Source organism: Humulus lupulus, chromosome 4, assembly GCF_963169125.1.
Source record: "Humulus lupulus chromosome 4, drHumLupu1.1, whole genome shotgun sequence".
NCBI lineage: Eukaryota > Viridiplantae > Streptophyta > Magnoliopsida > Rosales > Cannabaceae > Humulus > Humulus lupulus.
In genome coordinates this window covers 37,022,489-37,037,610 of record NC_084796.1, presented here as the reverse complement: position 1 = coordinate 37,037,610, position 15,122 = coordinate 37,022,489, and the positions used below count along the sequence as shown (strand labels likewise).

Below are 15,122 nucleotides of genomic sequence, written 5' to 3'. Positions count from 1 at the left end.
TCGTCAGAAGAGCTATTCAGACCTGAAACGCAGGGGCGTGGAATTTCAGGTTGGTGATCATGTGTTTCTTAGGGTTTCACCTTTGAGGGGAGTGAAAAGGTTTAGCGTTTGGGGTAAGCTGAGCCCTAGGTTTGTTGGCCCCTTCGAGATTCTGGAGCGGGTTGGAGAGGTAGCTTACAGACTAGTGATGCCTCCAGCTTTATCAAGGGTTCATGATGTTTTCCATGTGTCTATGCTTTGGAAGTATGTGTCAGATTCGACGCACGTTCTAAGTTATGAGAATCTGGAGCTTGATCAGGATTTGTCCTATGAGGAGAAGCCGGTTCAGGTTCTTGACCGAAAAGATAAAGTCTTGCGGAGCAAGACCATTGCCTTGGTGAAGGTGTTGTGGAGGAACAACAAGATTGAGGAGGCGACGTGGGAACCTGAGTCACAGATGAGGGAGCGGTATCCCGAGTTGTTCAGGTAATTTTGAGGAAGAAATTTCTGTAAGGAGGGGATAGTTGTAACGACCCAAATTTTCTAATAGGGCTTAGGGCCTTGATTAGCGTGCCTAGAGGGCAATAAATGACTTAATATGTTAATACGTGAATTTATGTGAGTATGTGATAGAGATGCATGTTTAGTTAAGTTAAATGTGCATGTGGGTCCCGTTTGGATATTAGGGGTATGTTTGTGATTTTAGCCCGTTGAGAGCGTAAATGTGATAAATATGATATGCATGTGATATATTTCTGTGTAGCACGATCCGAGACAGACTTGGGGAGCGGTTAGCCAGAAAGTCACAACGGGGTTGAGAATCCGACTCAGGGCGAGTCGAGGGGTACTTTGGGTATTAGATGTAGTATGGGGTTATCGGGTTATGGAAATAAATATTTGGAGATATATTTGAGGATAGAATGTCTAGGAGGGAATATTGGGGAAATTGACCATTCTGCCCTCGGGGACGTTTTGGTACCCCGAGCCTTGAGGTAACCCTATAGATTTAAGCTAAATAAAACAAAATAAAGGAACTGTTGGGAAACTTGGAGAAACCGATCTTGGACTCTACCATTCTCTCTCTTTACTCTAAAAGCTGCACTAAGGGGGAAATCTTGTGGAAGAGAGCTAGGAAATTCAGAGTTTCAAGTTGGGGCTTTGGAGAATTGTAGCTTGGAATCTAGAGGATTGGCTCAGAAGTATAATCTAGCAAAGGTAACTTCCTAATATGTTGAATTGTGTCAATTTATCAGCTGGTTTTAAGGTTGAATATCTGAGTTTGCATGTTAGCTAAGTTTGAAATTTGTTCTTGATTGCTTGGCTGAGTTTGGGGCTAGACTTTGTTGGGTTTTGATGCTAATACTGTGTTAGAACCTTTGTGGTGATAATCTGGAATTGCTAGTTTGGTTTTGGGTGAATTGGTTTGAGGAAAATGCAGGAAAAGATGGAGATTTCTAGGTATGGAGGTGAGAGCTGCGGCCCTAGGAGGGGCATGCCGCGGCTCGTGTGCGTGCGCGGCCATGGGAGGCCATGGTGTTTGATACGCGCTGCGGCGCTTGGCCAAGTGCGCCGAGGCCCGTGCGTGCTTCAGGGAGGTGCTAGCCTCTGTTTTGAGGCTAGTTGCGGCGCTTGTGGGTAGGGCCGTGACTCTTAGTGCCAGTTTGTGTTTTTAAGTGTGTTTAGGCTTGGGAACTCAAAGGTTAAGGCTCGGGATGGATTTTGTCACCCGGATTGGCAGAATTCAAGGTCCCGGGGATTAGAGTTATGGCTCAAAGTTATTTAATGGATTGGAACTTGATGGATGTATATTGTTAATGCGTTGTGACTAGGGTTTCGGTGAGGCTCAAGTTAGGGGACTGTGCTCGAGATATCGGTGCTCGGGACACAGATAAGGAAACCACTGTTCCCATAGAGCTTGTATGCAGGGCTGAGCCCCAATATGTTTGAATTGCAGGGCGTAGCCCTTGATTGAGTTTGTTAGTGTTCTGTATATGATTATTATGTTATGAATGCTATTGTGTAAATGTTCGGCGCAGGCCGGGAACGGCGCAGGCCGAGGTCGGCAGGGGCCGGGAACGACAAAGGGCCGGGAATGGCGTTGGGCACGTTGAGTGCAAGGCCGAGTACGGCAAGGGACTGGGAGCAGCGTCGAGCTACGTGGAGTGCGAGCTTCCAGGGCCAGACCCTAAAGGATACCTGGGATATCCTCACAGTGTGGACCGTAAACCCAGGGCCTGGTAAAGCGCCTGGACGGCTTGGCCGTATGTGTTTAGCCTATTGATGGTCTGTTTATATGCTATGTTTTTGTTTTGCATATGTTATCTGCTTGTGGGTTTTCTAGATGGGCTTCGGCTCACGGGTGCTCTGTGGTGCCGGTAAGGGTAAGGAGAAAGTCAACCAACCATGAGTATAGCAAGCATGAAGCGGCGTGTACATGTTTGTCCTGCCTGGCTGCCACAGCCAGTGGATTTTTGGAGATGATTGTAATAAAACCTAGATTTTGTCGTTTAGCCGACTTGGTTGTACTTATATGTTGTAAATATTTCTAAACAGTATTTTTGGATCCCAAGTGTTAAACTTTTATGATTTTCAATGAAATAGAGTTATTTCTAAAGTTTCTACGCTGTTTATGATTTAATTACACTTTTGCTTTAAAAGCCTCGATTAGCGAGTGATTGCACGTTTTTAAACTCACTTAGTAACGACTCTACGGTAGTAGGGCGCTACATGTATAGTGACGACGTCATTTTTATCGCGGTAGCACTATACACATACAAATCTACTACGAAGACATTTTTACGATAATATGTCATCTTTAAATAGCTTTAGGGACGATTATTGCACCTTTAGGGACGACAAAATTCTTCGCAGTAAACCTCTTTTCTTGTGTGGCATATGAATCTACTGCGACGACATTTTTGTGACAACAAGCGCTTGACTCAAATTCTATTACTGTGTGGCATGTTAGATTTGCACATATAAGATTTTATAAAAACCAGGTTTTAACGTCCCCTTTTTGTTAACTTACATTTGGTGTTCTTGAAGAACACCAAGAACAACAGTCAAAAAACTTTTTTGGGGAAAACCTTCCACTTTCTCAGATTTTCTTGCTTTCGATCCAATCTGTCTACTGTTCGGTATGCCATATCGTGTTTGTTCTGGGCTAGTTGGTATAACCTATGACATCCCTATTGACCAGTACTGTTCGGTTCTCTCGCCTCACCTTTCCCTTTTTCTTGTGTGTGTAGAGGGAAGGTGACCACCGAACTGGCTTGTAACTCACCACTTGGAAAAATCAATGGCCACATACAAAAAACTAACCTTGGTGCGGAGGAGGAAGATCCCCACGTGGCATGCCGTGCCACTGCCAAGGATGCGTAGGAGGTCCCACCCGCTGAGGAAGAGCCGAGCACCTCAGGGCAGGAAGGGGAAACCAAAATGGACTATGCCACAGAGATTTATACTGAGGCCATTCTCAACCCTGCTTCAGAGACAGAGGAGGCCCCCCTTGTACGTAGCTTCTACTAGCACTATTTCTGACAAAAAATTGTAGAACATCAAAATCATTTCAATCTCAAAGATGTTTCCATCCTCAAACCTACTACTGTATAGACTGTCGAGCACCCTAGAGCCCAATTCTATGCCTGGTGCAGATTTCATATTATCCCTGACGCCACTCTTCCATTTCTGCCATACTTCTGCAGTGTGGCAGATTATTTTGGGCTTTGCCCCACCCAAATCAGTCCTAAGGGCATCCGGCTCCTCTCGACCCTCTATGTTCTGTAAAAATCCTTAAACTGGCCAGTGCCGACTGCACACGAAATAAATTATTTCTTTGACCTCAAGTCCAGCCCTCGACAAGGCAGGTGGGGTATTTTTTTCTTTAGCCACCGAGACTCCAATATTTACTTAGAGAATACAGAAGGTATCTGCAAGGTTGGGGAGTATGCCAGTCAATACTTCGTCACAACAGACATTGTTGCTGATAACAAGTCCTTCCGTCGCAACGACCCCTTTAGCTGGTCGGCCCCCACCAGAGAGACGGAGAGAAGGGCCATAGAACTAGCTGCCATGGAACCTTACCATAAATATCTGGTGGCCTTGACCACCGCAAAAATAATTCCATCTTCTGGGCTCTACCCTCATCCCAAGACGAAGGCCAAGGGTGCCACCCTTACCAGGCAATTGCCTAGGAAACCTCTGTCCCGCACTAGGTCGCCCAGTCCACCACCTAGCAAGAAGCAAACCAAGTCATAAATTCCTACATTCAGACCCTGCATAGCTCACTGAACAAGAAGCTCGGCTGGAGTCGCTATCAAGGAGCCTGCTGGGCAAGGTGCTCCCAAAACTACCGCTGCCCCAAGCCTGGAAAGGGCAAGCAGGCTGCAGTAGAGCATATACACTACTACAAAATTGACATGGGACAATGGTTTTAAACCGTCGTATGGACTCTCGTACGTCGGTTCTAATACCATCATCCCATGCAATGTCATGCCATGTAAATCATGACATGACGGTTTAAATAAAAGCGCCATCTCTTGTCGTAAATGAGACGATGGTTCCTATACAAGCGTTGTCTCTTGTGGTACAAGAGACGACAATTTATGTGCAAGCGTCATCAACTGCAGTAAATCAGACAACAGTTCCTACTCAAGCGTCATCCTCCTGCAGTACATGAGATGACAATTTATGTGCAAGCATTGTCCCCCGCAATACATAAGACGACAGTTTTGTGGAGACCGACGTCCCATGTAGAATATGAGAATTTTTTCATTTCTCTATTTTCAACCACTATATTCATTCATAATTTCTTGTGTAATTACAACATAGTCCAGACAGAATCAACAGGCAGAAATAGAACTCAGTACGTTCCAAATCTAAAAATTACAAGATCAAAATATACATTTTATGGTATGTTTGAGTTTTATGATACATTTTATGGTATGTTTGAGTTTTATGATATTTCTTACTCTTTGTTTGAGTTTTATAAGACACATTGATCTTACTTTATATCTTTAAATGTTATAAAATTATTTTTTTAATTAAATATGTGAGGCGTACGCCACTCACAAAAACAAAACGCCTTGAGGCGTATTAGCGGTATTTTAAACATTGCTTGCTACCAATGTATCAGTCCAAGTGTGACAACATATTCATTGCGATATCATTTATAGGAGTATTGTCATTAAAATTTTGAAGAGAAAACATTAAAGTATAAAAGTAAATCGGACAGCAAATACCCTAATTTACTAGCTTAGCCATCTATCACAATCAACACAAACAAATCAAACAACACACATGTTTTCATCCATATATCACGGCAGCACACAAAATTTTCAAAACCTACTTCACTAATACATGCAAGTTTTCAACCTTCCGTTATCACTACAGCACACAATTATAATCCCAGAACCTACTTCACTATGGATGAATATTTAAGATATTCAAACTCCTCTAAAATACACATGTATAATATTAAAAAGAATAAAAGAATAATAATACTACTGCCAGCAAATGTACCTGATAATCACCCGCATGATGACGACACATCGCTTGCCAGGTGATGAATAATTGCTTTAAATAGAAAATTTTCAATATAATGGATTAGATCTAAGGATGATATGCATATTATATAAACCTAGCTATCTATACTTGCGATGTTAATCGAAATTTATAACAAAATAGGTCTAATATCCAATCAATTTTTTTATTACTGTTGTAAAAGGCAAAAAAAATTCAATTATGATAGCTAAAGGTAGATGCAGGTACTAAACGAGTGATAGATTGACTTAGTTACTTATTTGCTTATTACCATGGGACAAATGATTTTCTCATTTTCTGAATGAAATGTATAGGGGTCAAACAGAAGCTTCTCTATCCGTATACAATAATTCAAAATATTTTACCAGGAACAAATAAAAAAAAAATAATTTATTTTTAAACTTTATTTTTTTTATGAATTTAATGAGACCATATTAATGGATATAAATATCCCAGGAACATAGAAGACCATTAGTAGCACCTTTCGTAGGGGGTCTCTCCATCTGTCATGCTTAGGAGTGTTCCTCCAGTGTCCAAGAAAAACTCATCATCTTGTAACAATGTTGTATGTTTCTGTTGCAAAGAGAGTTTACGATTTACTACATGCAGATACCAGAGAAGTGAGATTACATTATTATAATCGCATTAAAAATATAAAATAAATAGAGTAAAATTCAACTTACTAAGACTGATATTGGTTGGATTTAGCATAAAACGCATATCTTGCGACTTTGCTAAATCTATTGGTCTTTGTCTACTGGTAAGCATAAGTTGAATTGAAGAGCATATATAATGGTCCGTTCATGCATATGCATACAGCCGCAACCGAAAAATAAAAGAAAGCATCAGAAGTGCATGGGCGATGGTCTTATTCTTAGAGACTAAAAGTAAAATGAACATAGTCGTTATGAGCAGGACGAAAAGGACTAAACATTGTTCCTAAAGCAAATTCAGAACTTCACTGTTTGCTCCCCAGCGCAAAAGAATCTCTGCACAATCCATATGGTCATTCTTTACTGCAAAAAACAGTGGCGTTTCTTTCATCTCTGTCTTGTAGTTGATACCATCAGGATCTTCCAGTAGAAGGATCTGTCAGCTCAAAGTTAAAAAACTAATAAATTTCTAGAAAGAAACATATGCATATCTGTCAACTCAAAGAGAACACCAGACTAGATTGACGTGAGATTTTTTTCATACCTGAAGTGCCTGTGAGTTACCATTACCAACAGCCGTATGAAATGCAGTCAATCGGAATTTATTCTTTTGGCTCACTCTAGTGCCATGTTTAAGGAGAAGCGATAGAATGCTGAGCAAACAAGAAAATAAAGTTTCATTTATTTTAAAACAAATATCATGAAATTATTAAGCCAACAAACCTTGAGCCTGTTAAATTCAGCAACTGCTGGAAGAGATGATTTCCAACCCCCTTCATCATCAGCAGAGCGCACGTTAAACGCAAGCCACTGCCTTCTGCCTTTAGGAAGGTAATCAACATGAAAACCCTATACAAATAAGAAAAAAATAATCAGCAAACCTTCATATTTACAAAACAATGAACTCCTAAACCCTTTTCCCAGAGTTTTAACCACTGCATCAGGTTTTCGATACCCAGTTGAACCATAAAGGATAATTTTGTTCAATATCTAGTTCAGGTCTGAGATGACAATGTATAAATACAGGGAAATCGCATACGATTGAGTATTTACTATCTGAACTCTACTAAACAACTGTAAATATGTGTTCTTGAAAGGAATTGTTTCAGAATTAGACTGTAGAAACTTACGGGGTTCATTGTTATGTCCTGAATCACTTAATATTAAACTATCAAATGGAATACACATATATCTTCTACCATTTATTGAAATATGAATTTTATGAGATTTTAATAATGTTCTTGCCTCCATGAATTGTACGATAAAATCAATGAGCTTGTGCTTCTGCATATCCTCACAGTGGTAATTTGTTATAAGGAAGCTAATATCATAACCCTGCATGCAAAGCAGCAAAAAGAGCAAATGAATAGACTGATAGTCCTAAGACTGATAAAATGTTAAATTCCATATACACACAGCAAGTAAATCTGTATGTTAATGCCAGACTCTAGAAATGTCTTGACCACTACAGAAGTAACAAAGACTACGTACCTGTACTGGTTTTCTTCTAAGCACCTGAAATGCTTCTGCTCTCATTGACAAAAATCTAAGAATTTTTTTAGTTAGTATGTTTTCTAGTTCATCTGCCTGCTTCACCTATGCAAGAGGAAAATTGATGTACCCTTATCAGACCTATAATATGAATTGTGCCGAAAAAAGATTCGAAGTTGAAACTTACAGGAAGGGCAGGCTTCGTCTTATGAATTGTGTCGAAAAAAGATTTGAAGTTGAAATTTACAGGAAAAGCCCACATAGGGCAGGCTTCGTCTTATGTGAAAAAGTCTCCATATTATATCACACACAATAAGTAATTTTGCATTCAATATATTCAATTATCTTTTAAGAAAGAAAAAAAATGATTTGCCGTGCATATAAAAATCACCAAATCATGCATGGAATGCCCTCTTTATTAGTGGTCCACAATAATCACAAAATTTGGGCTATGTAAGAAGTTTCTATATTACATTTCTACAACACATTTTATTATACATTTGAATCTTACTATTTAAGCCTGACTTGATTGATCTCTCATGCTGTTAAAATAAAAAATTAGTGAAGTTCTACATAATAACTATAAGGTTCATTCATATATAAATGAAGATCCATAATATAATCATAACTCAAACAACAAAGACCGCTGACGCAGTTTCTCACCATAAGTTTCCATATCAATGTGAAAATAAACAGAGTTAATAATATTGATAACATAGACTCAGTTATCTCAAACTGTTTAAATTTTCTGAAGTAAACAAGAATTGCTCATAATTACCTTGAGGCTTATGCGCAATGAATTAATAGATGTTTCAATTAAGCATTTCTCAGCCTCGTTTCTACAAATCAAAACCTGAAAAAGTACTTCTAATTAAAACGTTATCTATAAATAGTATAAATACACACTGCATAAGATTAAGAACTTCTGTCACTAAAGTAAACATATGATACTTACCGGATTCAACAGAAGTTCTGAGCTAGTCCTAAAAGTTATGAAGAAAGCTATCACATATCAATAAAAACACCAATCCAACATTCAGAAAATTATTCTCTGACTCGTGAAAAACTAAGTCACATGAAAGTACTCATAGTTCTAAAAAGAGTGGCACATGTTAACAGCCAAAAATCCTTAATAAATATTTGAAAATACCTTGGTCAACTGTGTGTTATTGTATTTTTTTGATACATGTCAACTTCTAATAATAAAATAGTAAAAACAAAAAGGAAACAAAAATTGTTTTAATGTTACAATAACTCAACTAACTATGCTAGACAAGTAATTTAATAATACATTTCCAGAGGAAAATTGATCAACTAATTATATGTTCACATATAGAAAAATCATCTTTTACTTGCCTTCTTATTTGCTTGGTAACCAGGATAGTTCTGGTTCATTTGGGCTTCCATTTTCCTAGCAGTGCGTTGAATAGCAGCTAGTTTCTGACGATGGTTGTGACTTTTCTGTTTGCTCAAAAACAATAATCCAGCTGTAAGAACCATCCCTCCAACTGCCCATGAAACTCTATCAGCAAATGCCATTTCCAGCACCCACTGATGAAAATCATCTAACAGGCCTGCAGCCCCAGTTTTCTGGGGCATTGAAGATGACCGTGAAGATTTCCATGAATCAGAAATTAAGTTTAGACTGGCTTTACCACCATAGCAAGATGTTTCTTCACCAAGCAGATCATCTTTAACAGCAAATCCTGCAGCATGACACAACTCTGTGCCATTATGAACCCACTGTGAAGCCCTACCACAAACAAAATCATTTACCCCACATGGTGCTAGAACCTGTGTCATTGCCTCCATGGAGAAGCAAGCATCAGAGCAAGCATTAAAAACTGTCACACAAAGAGCTGCATAATCTAGGAGGTCCTGGATGAACGCCAACTTGTGGATTAAATTTTATAGAATAACACAAAGATAGATACAGAGATGCTAAAAAAGAAAAAAGAATGAAAGAAACACAAATGGAAGATACTTAATAGAAATTACGATCTTGATTTCTGCCCATAGCTTTACCGTAATTTCTTCTTCTTCTTTCTTTACAATACAAAGACATACAATGGTACAACATGAGTCAATACCCTTACAAATTCGCATTTACAGAGAAGAAGCCCCAAATAACCAAACCTATTATCAAACCCAGAACAGAACTTAACTATTTCCCACATATAATAAATTCACCACAAAGAACAACCAAATATGCTAATGCCGGAAATCACCAAATCTGAAAGAATGTTGTTTGAAAGAGATGCTTACCCATATTTTCCTAGACACTGGAAGTTCTTGCTTCCCCAAATCTGCCCAAAAGTTACGCCTTTGCCGTGCTCAGAAAATTAATGAGATGCTCGGATGCAGAGACAACAATGTTTGTCTCGTTCGGCGCTTCATTGACAGGGACGACGAGCAGCAGCAAAAGAAATTGGGGGAAAAAAGAAGAAGAAGAAATCGGAAAAGAGAAACAAGGTCAGAGGAAAAATAAAATAATATCTTTAGTTTTTTACTTTAATTAAATAAAATCTTATTATAAAATCAATTTCTTTAATTTCCTTTTGGCCCCAAATTTCAAAAATCATCTCTATTAAGTCCTTTACTAAATTCATTTTATTTTTTAAAAACCCCATTTTTAATTAAATAATATATTAATCCAATAATCTTGACTAATCAAAACTCTTTCTTTTAATCCCAAATATTATAATTAAATCATAATTTATTTTAAATCTCACAAATTTTAGGATAAACCTTTCATCCAATTGGATATATATTATTATTTATCCAAATAAATGATAATATAAATTTAGAGGGAAATATTTCTTTATAGTCTCAAAATTGGTATTGATTAGAAAATTCGTATTGTATTAGACAACAGTTTAAGTAGAAATGTTGTCTCATGTTAAAAATAGGCATGTTACAACAGTCTCATTCGAACTGTCGTTTCATGTGAGTTTTAATTTGCATGGCACAATAGTTTGTGAGCGACTGTTGTATCATGTATATTTTTAACATGATACAACAGTTCTACTACAAACGTCATCTCATGCATGTCGTCTAAGTACAATTTTGTAGTAGTGATAGATTCAGACTCATCACCCAGTGATGAGGATCTTGCGCTCGAGGCAGCCGACAGCTAGGGGGAGCCAAAGAGGGTGATCTGACTCTCTTCTCATAACTTGCTTTTACTTTTCTTAATTATGTTTTTTTCTTACTATGACCCTGCTCGACTCCTTTACTAATCTTTTGCTTTTAGTTTGCAAATATGTCGTCCGTATTTTTCAAGAAGTTTGCCCAGAAGCATACGAGTTGTCCTAGCAGTGAGGTTCCCTCAGCCAAGCGTCAGAAAGCTGACTCACCTGCTGAAGCTACTGAGTGGGTCGAGAAGATCCCTGATAAGACTCCCTCTCGGAAAAAGGCGCATACACCGTCGAGCAAATCTGGCAAAAGCAAAGGACTTTCTACCGACGTGGTTACCTTACGAACACTGCACTAGAGCTGGCCACCCCGAGCAGAGCCCCAGAAGGCGTTGTTGAGGACCCTAGTGAGGAGATCCACGAGACTCTAAAGAAAGCCCTGGCCATCCAACTGGGACATATAAAAATGGTGTCTACCTCCCAAGTTGAATTCATGAATACCCTTGATACCAAATCCCTGGATTACATCACTAGCACCGGTCTTCATGATATTGCTAGCGTAAATAATTGATCTGCTTGGTGTTTAACTAATCTTTTTCTTTTGTTATTTGTTCTAAATTTTTTCCATTCATATTGCAGGGTATGCTAGCTCTCAGCTACGCTCATTATCGAGCCAAGGGGGTGAGCAAACATGTGGTTGGCTTGGTGAAAGAGTCTGAGGACAAAGCCTCTCATGTTGCCCAATTGACTGAGCAGGTCCGAAATCTTCAGCAGACCATCGAGCATATTTCCAATGAAAATGATGGGCTATAGATTGCTGTCGACCAGAGGAATCTTGATGTCAATCTTCTGGAGAGAAGAGACAAGGAGTTGAAGGAAATTTCCATGAGGAATGTTGCCGAGAGGAGAGCCATTCAGGTGGTGATGGATGAACTAGCGAAGGCCTTTGATGAAGAGAAAGCTGGCAGGGTTGTTGATGTCACGGCCTATGAGGCTTTTGGCATGAGCACTTTCTATGACTTCTGGGTGCGCAATAAGGGGGTGGATTACAGCTACCTGGAAGAGGCTTTCGAGGAGCTTATGCAATACTGTACCAAGCGAGAACAAGCTGAGGCCTAGACTGTATCCACCGAATATGTTCCAGTTGTCTAGGATCTTACCTTCTCTATTTTCGAACAAGACAACCCTTCTACTCCCGAGGATTCTACTCTGCCTTCCGGCCTAAATGCTTTAGCTGACATTTTTGCTCCTATTTTTGGTGACCGGGGCCTACAAGCTGTGCAGTGCAGGGTCCCTTCCCTACCTTTTTTACTGACGAATTATAACATTATCTGGCCACCAGTTGGTTCCCTTTGAGACATCCTATACATGCTCGAGTTGGGAATTTGACGAGCAAATGGAAGACTGAAGTGACTGCTCGGAGGTCATACAAGACTGGTCGGCCTATCATGGCATTGTACGGAGAGGGGATGTCTATTACCACGAACAAATCCATTACAGTGTTGTTGTTATGTGTTGTTCCCACTGTCAAAGGCAACCTTATGCTTCCTGTTGGGGCCATGCCATTCCCTGTAAACCCATACAACATCTGCTCACATGGTTCCAGATCATTGATGCTTAAATTCATCCTCTCTAGGGTACTCTTGAATAGGTTGTTGGTAGATGACCCATGGTCAATAATCGGTCAGGCCACGATCATATTAGCAATTTGTACTTCTACCACCAACGGATCGTTATGTGGATGGTGTACGTGACTTGTGTCTTCCTCGCTGAACGTGATGGGCTCACACTCGTAGCGAGGTTGTTTGGGAGTACGGTTATGGACAACCAGTCCATCTTCCTCCTGCTTGTGCCTAAGGGAACGAGTGTATCTTTCTCGAGCTTTGTCGGAGTTGCCGGCCAAATGCAGCCCACAGCAGGTCATATTTAGCCAACAGCAACTGGTGGTGGTAGGAGAGGCTGATTGCTCTAATACTATTGAGACTGTTGATGAGGAGGCTGCTCAGAATGTTGGTCGGCAGTCGGCCGTACATACCTCTTCAGATGGGCATTGCTTTGTCTAATGAGGAATTCTATCTCCTCCTTCAGGTGGTTACATTCATTGGTTTCATGACCATAGTCATTGTGAATGTAATGACCCAAATTTACTAATTAGGCTTAAGGGCCTTGATTAGTGTGCCTGGAGGGCATAATGGGAATTATGTGTGATTTTAATGATTAAGATGCATGATTATGATTTAAAGCATGTTATGTGACTATGTGTATTATGTTATGTGATAATTATGCTATATGATTTGCACCACGTGGGTGTGGTGATATCAATGTGATGCACGTGCCGAGACGGTCCTAGAAAGCTAGATAATGGTAACTGGGGATTTGGTAACTTGTGTAACCGTTAGTAACTATAGAGAGTAACAGGTTTTGTTGGAGAAGTGGTAGAATTGTAATGTAAGTAAAAGGACAAGTGTGCCCTTGAGGTTTAGTTAGAAAGGGATATTAGTGGAGGGGTAAGGTGGTCTTTTGGCAGTGGATAGATGAGCTTCAGCTGAGAGGAAAAGTTAGTCACGTATAACACATTGGAAAATTGATTTATGCTGAAATTGGAGGAAAATCTAGAAGAAAAGAGAAGAAGAGGGAAGCTAAAGTTGGGAGACCTAAGAAGAGAGTTTTGACGGTTCAAGGCAACTAAGCTGAGCATAAGACAAGATTACTCAGAGGTAAGGATTTGTCTATGGTTTGTTTAAGTTTCAAGTCTGGTTTTTAGAGGATAGGTATGAATTGAAACAAGTTAGTGGCTTGTTTTGCATGAATTCAGAGTTGGAATAATCAAAAGAGAAGGTGATTTGAAGCTAGAGTTGAGGAGAATTCAAGCTGGGTTCTTGACTAAGGTAAGAGTGTATCATGTTTAATTTTCGTAACTATTATGGTTTAAGAATTTAAAGGTCTGGTTTGCACTTTTCTCAAGTTTTGGTTCAAGGGTTTGAATCTGAAATTTAAGTGTGAATTCTGTGAGTGGTTGTGTAATTGAGCTAGATTATAATGTTCATAGGTTGTTGAATGGTCTATTTGGGGTTTTGAATTGGTTTTTTGGCTTAGGTATGAATTTGGAATGATTTGGAGTGATTTGGGTTCGGGGAAAATGCAGGGGAAAACCCAGAAATCTAGGTTCGCGAAGGAGCGCCGCGGCCTTGTTCTTGGGCGCCGCGGCGCGAGGCTGTTTCTGGGCAGAGCAAGTTCTCTGACTTGTTGGGCGCCGCGACTCTAACTTGCTGGGCTTCGCGACCCTATTGGGCAGCGCCGCGGCACTAGGCCAATTTCAGAGCATGGGATTTTACAATTTTGAGCCTTTGCTTCGGGGGTTCGGGGGATGTCTTCGGTGCATTGTTTTAGGGATTTGGGGGATTCCGTGAGTGTGGGATTGGTTCCGGGAAGTAGTTTTAAATTTATTAGTGACAAAGGATGTTTCATTTGTGTTGTGACTAGGTCTTTGGAGAGGCTCGGGGTAGAGGACCGTGCTCGCGGCTTCGTCGCATCGGAAACTAGTAAATTGAAAGGTAAGAAAACTGCACCCGGTTGTATGTTTGTGATGGTACTAAGTGCTCCCAAGAATTGTGTCGTGTCAATGTTGGTATCACGCCATGGGACATGTAAAAGCGGCCTAAGAGTGTCGTACATGATATTAGCGCACAGGGCGCGAATTGGCCACTGGTAGCCAAGAACAACGGGATAACGGAGGGAGCAGCCTGAGAGCGCTAGCCCTGGTTATCATTTGTGAACTGTCTATGTTATGAATTGATATGCTTAGTATGTGGATTACTTGATTAAACTGATTGATGATATGGCTGAGTTTATGAGGTGCAGTGTGAGATGTTGTCTTGTCTGTTAATCGTTTATGCTCTGTTGTTGTTGTGTTTTCTTGCTGGGCCTTGGGTCACGGGTGCCACGTGGTGCAGGTAAAGGCAAGGGCAAGCTGGACCAAGCCTGAGGTGGAGAGCTCCAAGGTGGAATGTACATAGCCAGCGGTTCGGCCGCCACGGTCGAGGAGTGGACCAGGACAGGGATCACCTAACTACTCGTTTTGCCTTAGTATGGCCAATTGTTGTACATAAAGCTTATGTCTTTTGTAAACAGTCTTTGAACTTAATATTTTTGGGATCCCATGTAACAAATTATGCTTATTAATGAAAATGTGGCTTTTGAGACCAAAACGCTTTTAACCCTAGTTCCTTTATAGTTTCAATAACACGATTTTATTTAAATGACTTGATTAGCAAGTCTAGCACTTTATAAACACACAGTGTAACGGTCTTGGCTATCCATGGCG

The 15,122-nt window shown here is 40.1% G+C and overlaps 2 protein-coding genes across 2 annotated transcripts; both read right to left on the bottom strand.

The window, feature by feature from the left end:
* Window positions 1–6,205: 6,205 nt before the first annotated feature.
* LOC133832087 (uncharacterized) lies at window positions 6,206–8,753 on the bottom strand. Its single transcript, XM_062262472.1, has 9 exons — window positions 8,750–8,753; window positions 8,620–8,666; window positions 8,443–8,517; window positions 7,665–7,769; window positions 7,419–7,508; window positions 6,904–7,022; window positions 6,718–6,826; window positions 6,483–6,609; window positions 6,206–6,277 (listed from the first exon to the last, which is right to left on the bottom strand). Exons 1-9 carry the CDS (start codon window positions 8,751–8,753, stop codon window positions 6,261–6,263), a joined length of 693 nt encoding a protein of 230 aa, XP_062118456.1. The 3' UTR covers window positions 6,206–6,260.
* A 102-nt stretch (window positions 8,754–8,855) lies between these two features.
* LOC133830332 (folate-binding protein 1-like) lies at window positions 8,856–9,565 on the bottom strand. The gene has a single exon (XM_062260308.1). It carries the CDS (start codon window positions 9,474–9,476, stop codon window positions 9,006–9,008), a length of 471 nt encoding a protein of 156 aa, XP_062116292.1. The 5' UTR covers window positions 9,477–9,565; the 3' UTR covers window positions 8,856–9,005.
* Window positions 9,566–15,122: the final 5,557 nt, after the last annotated feature.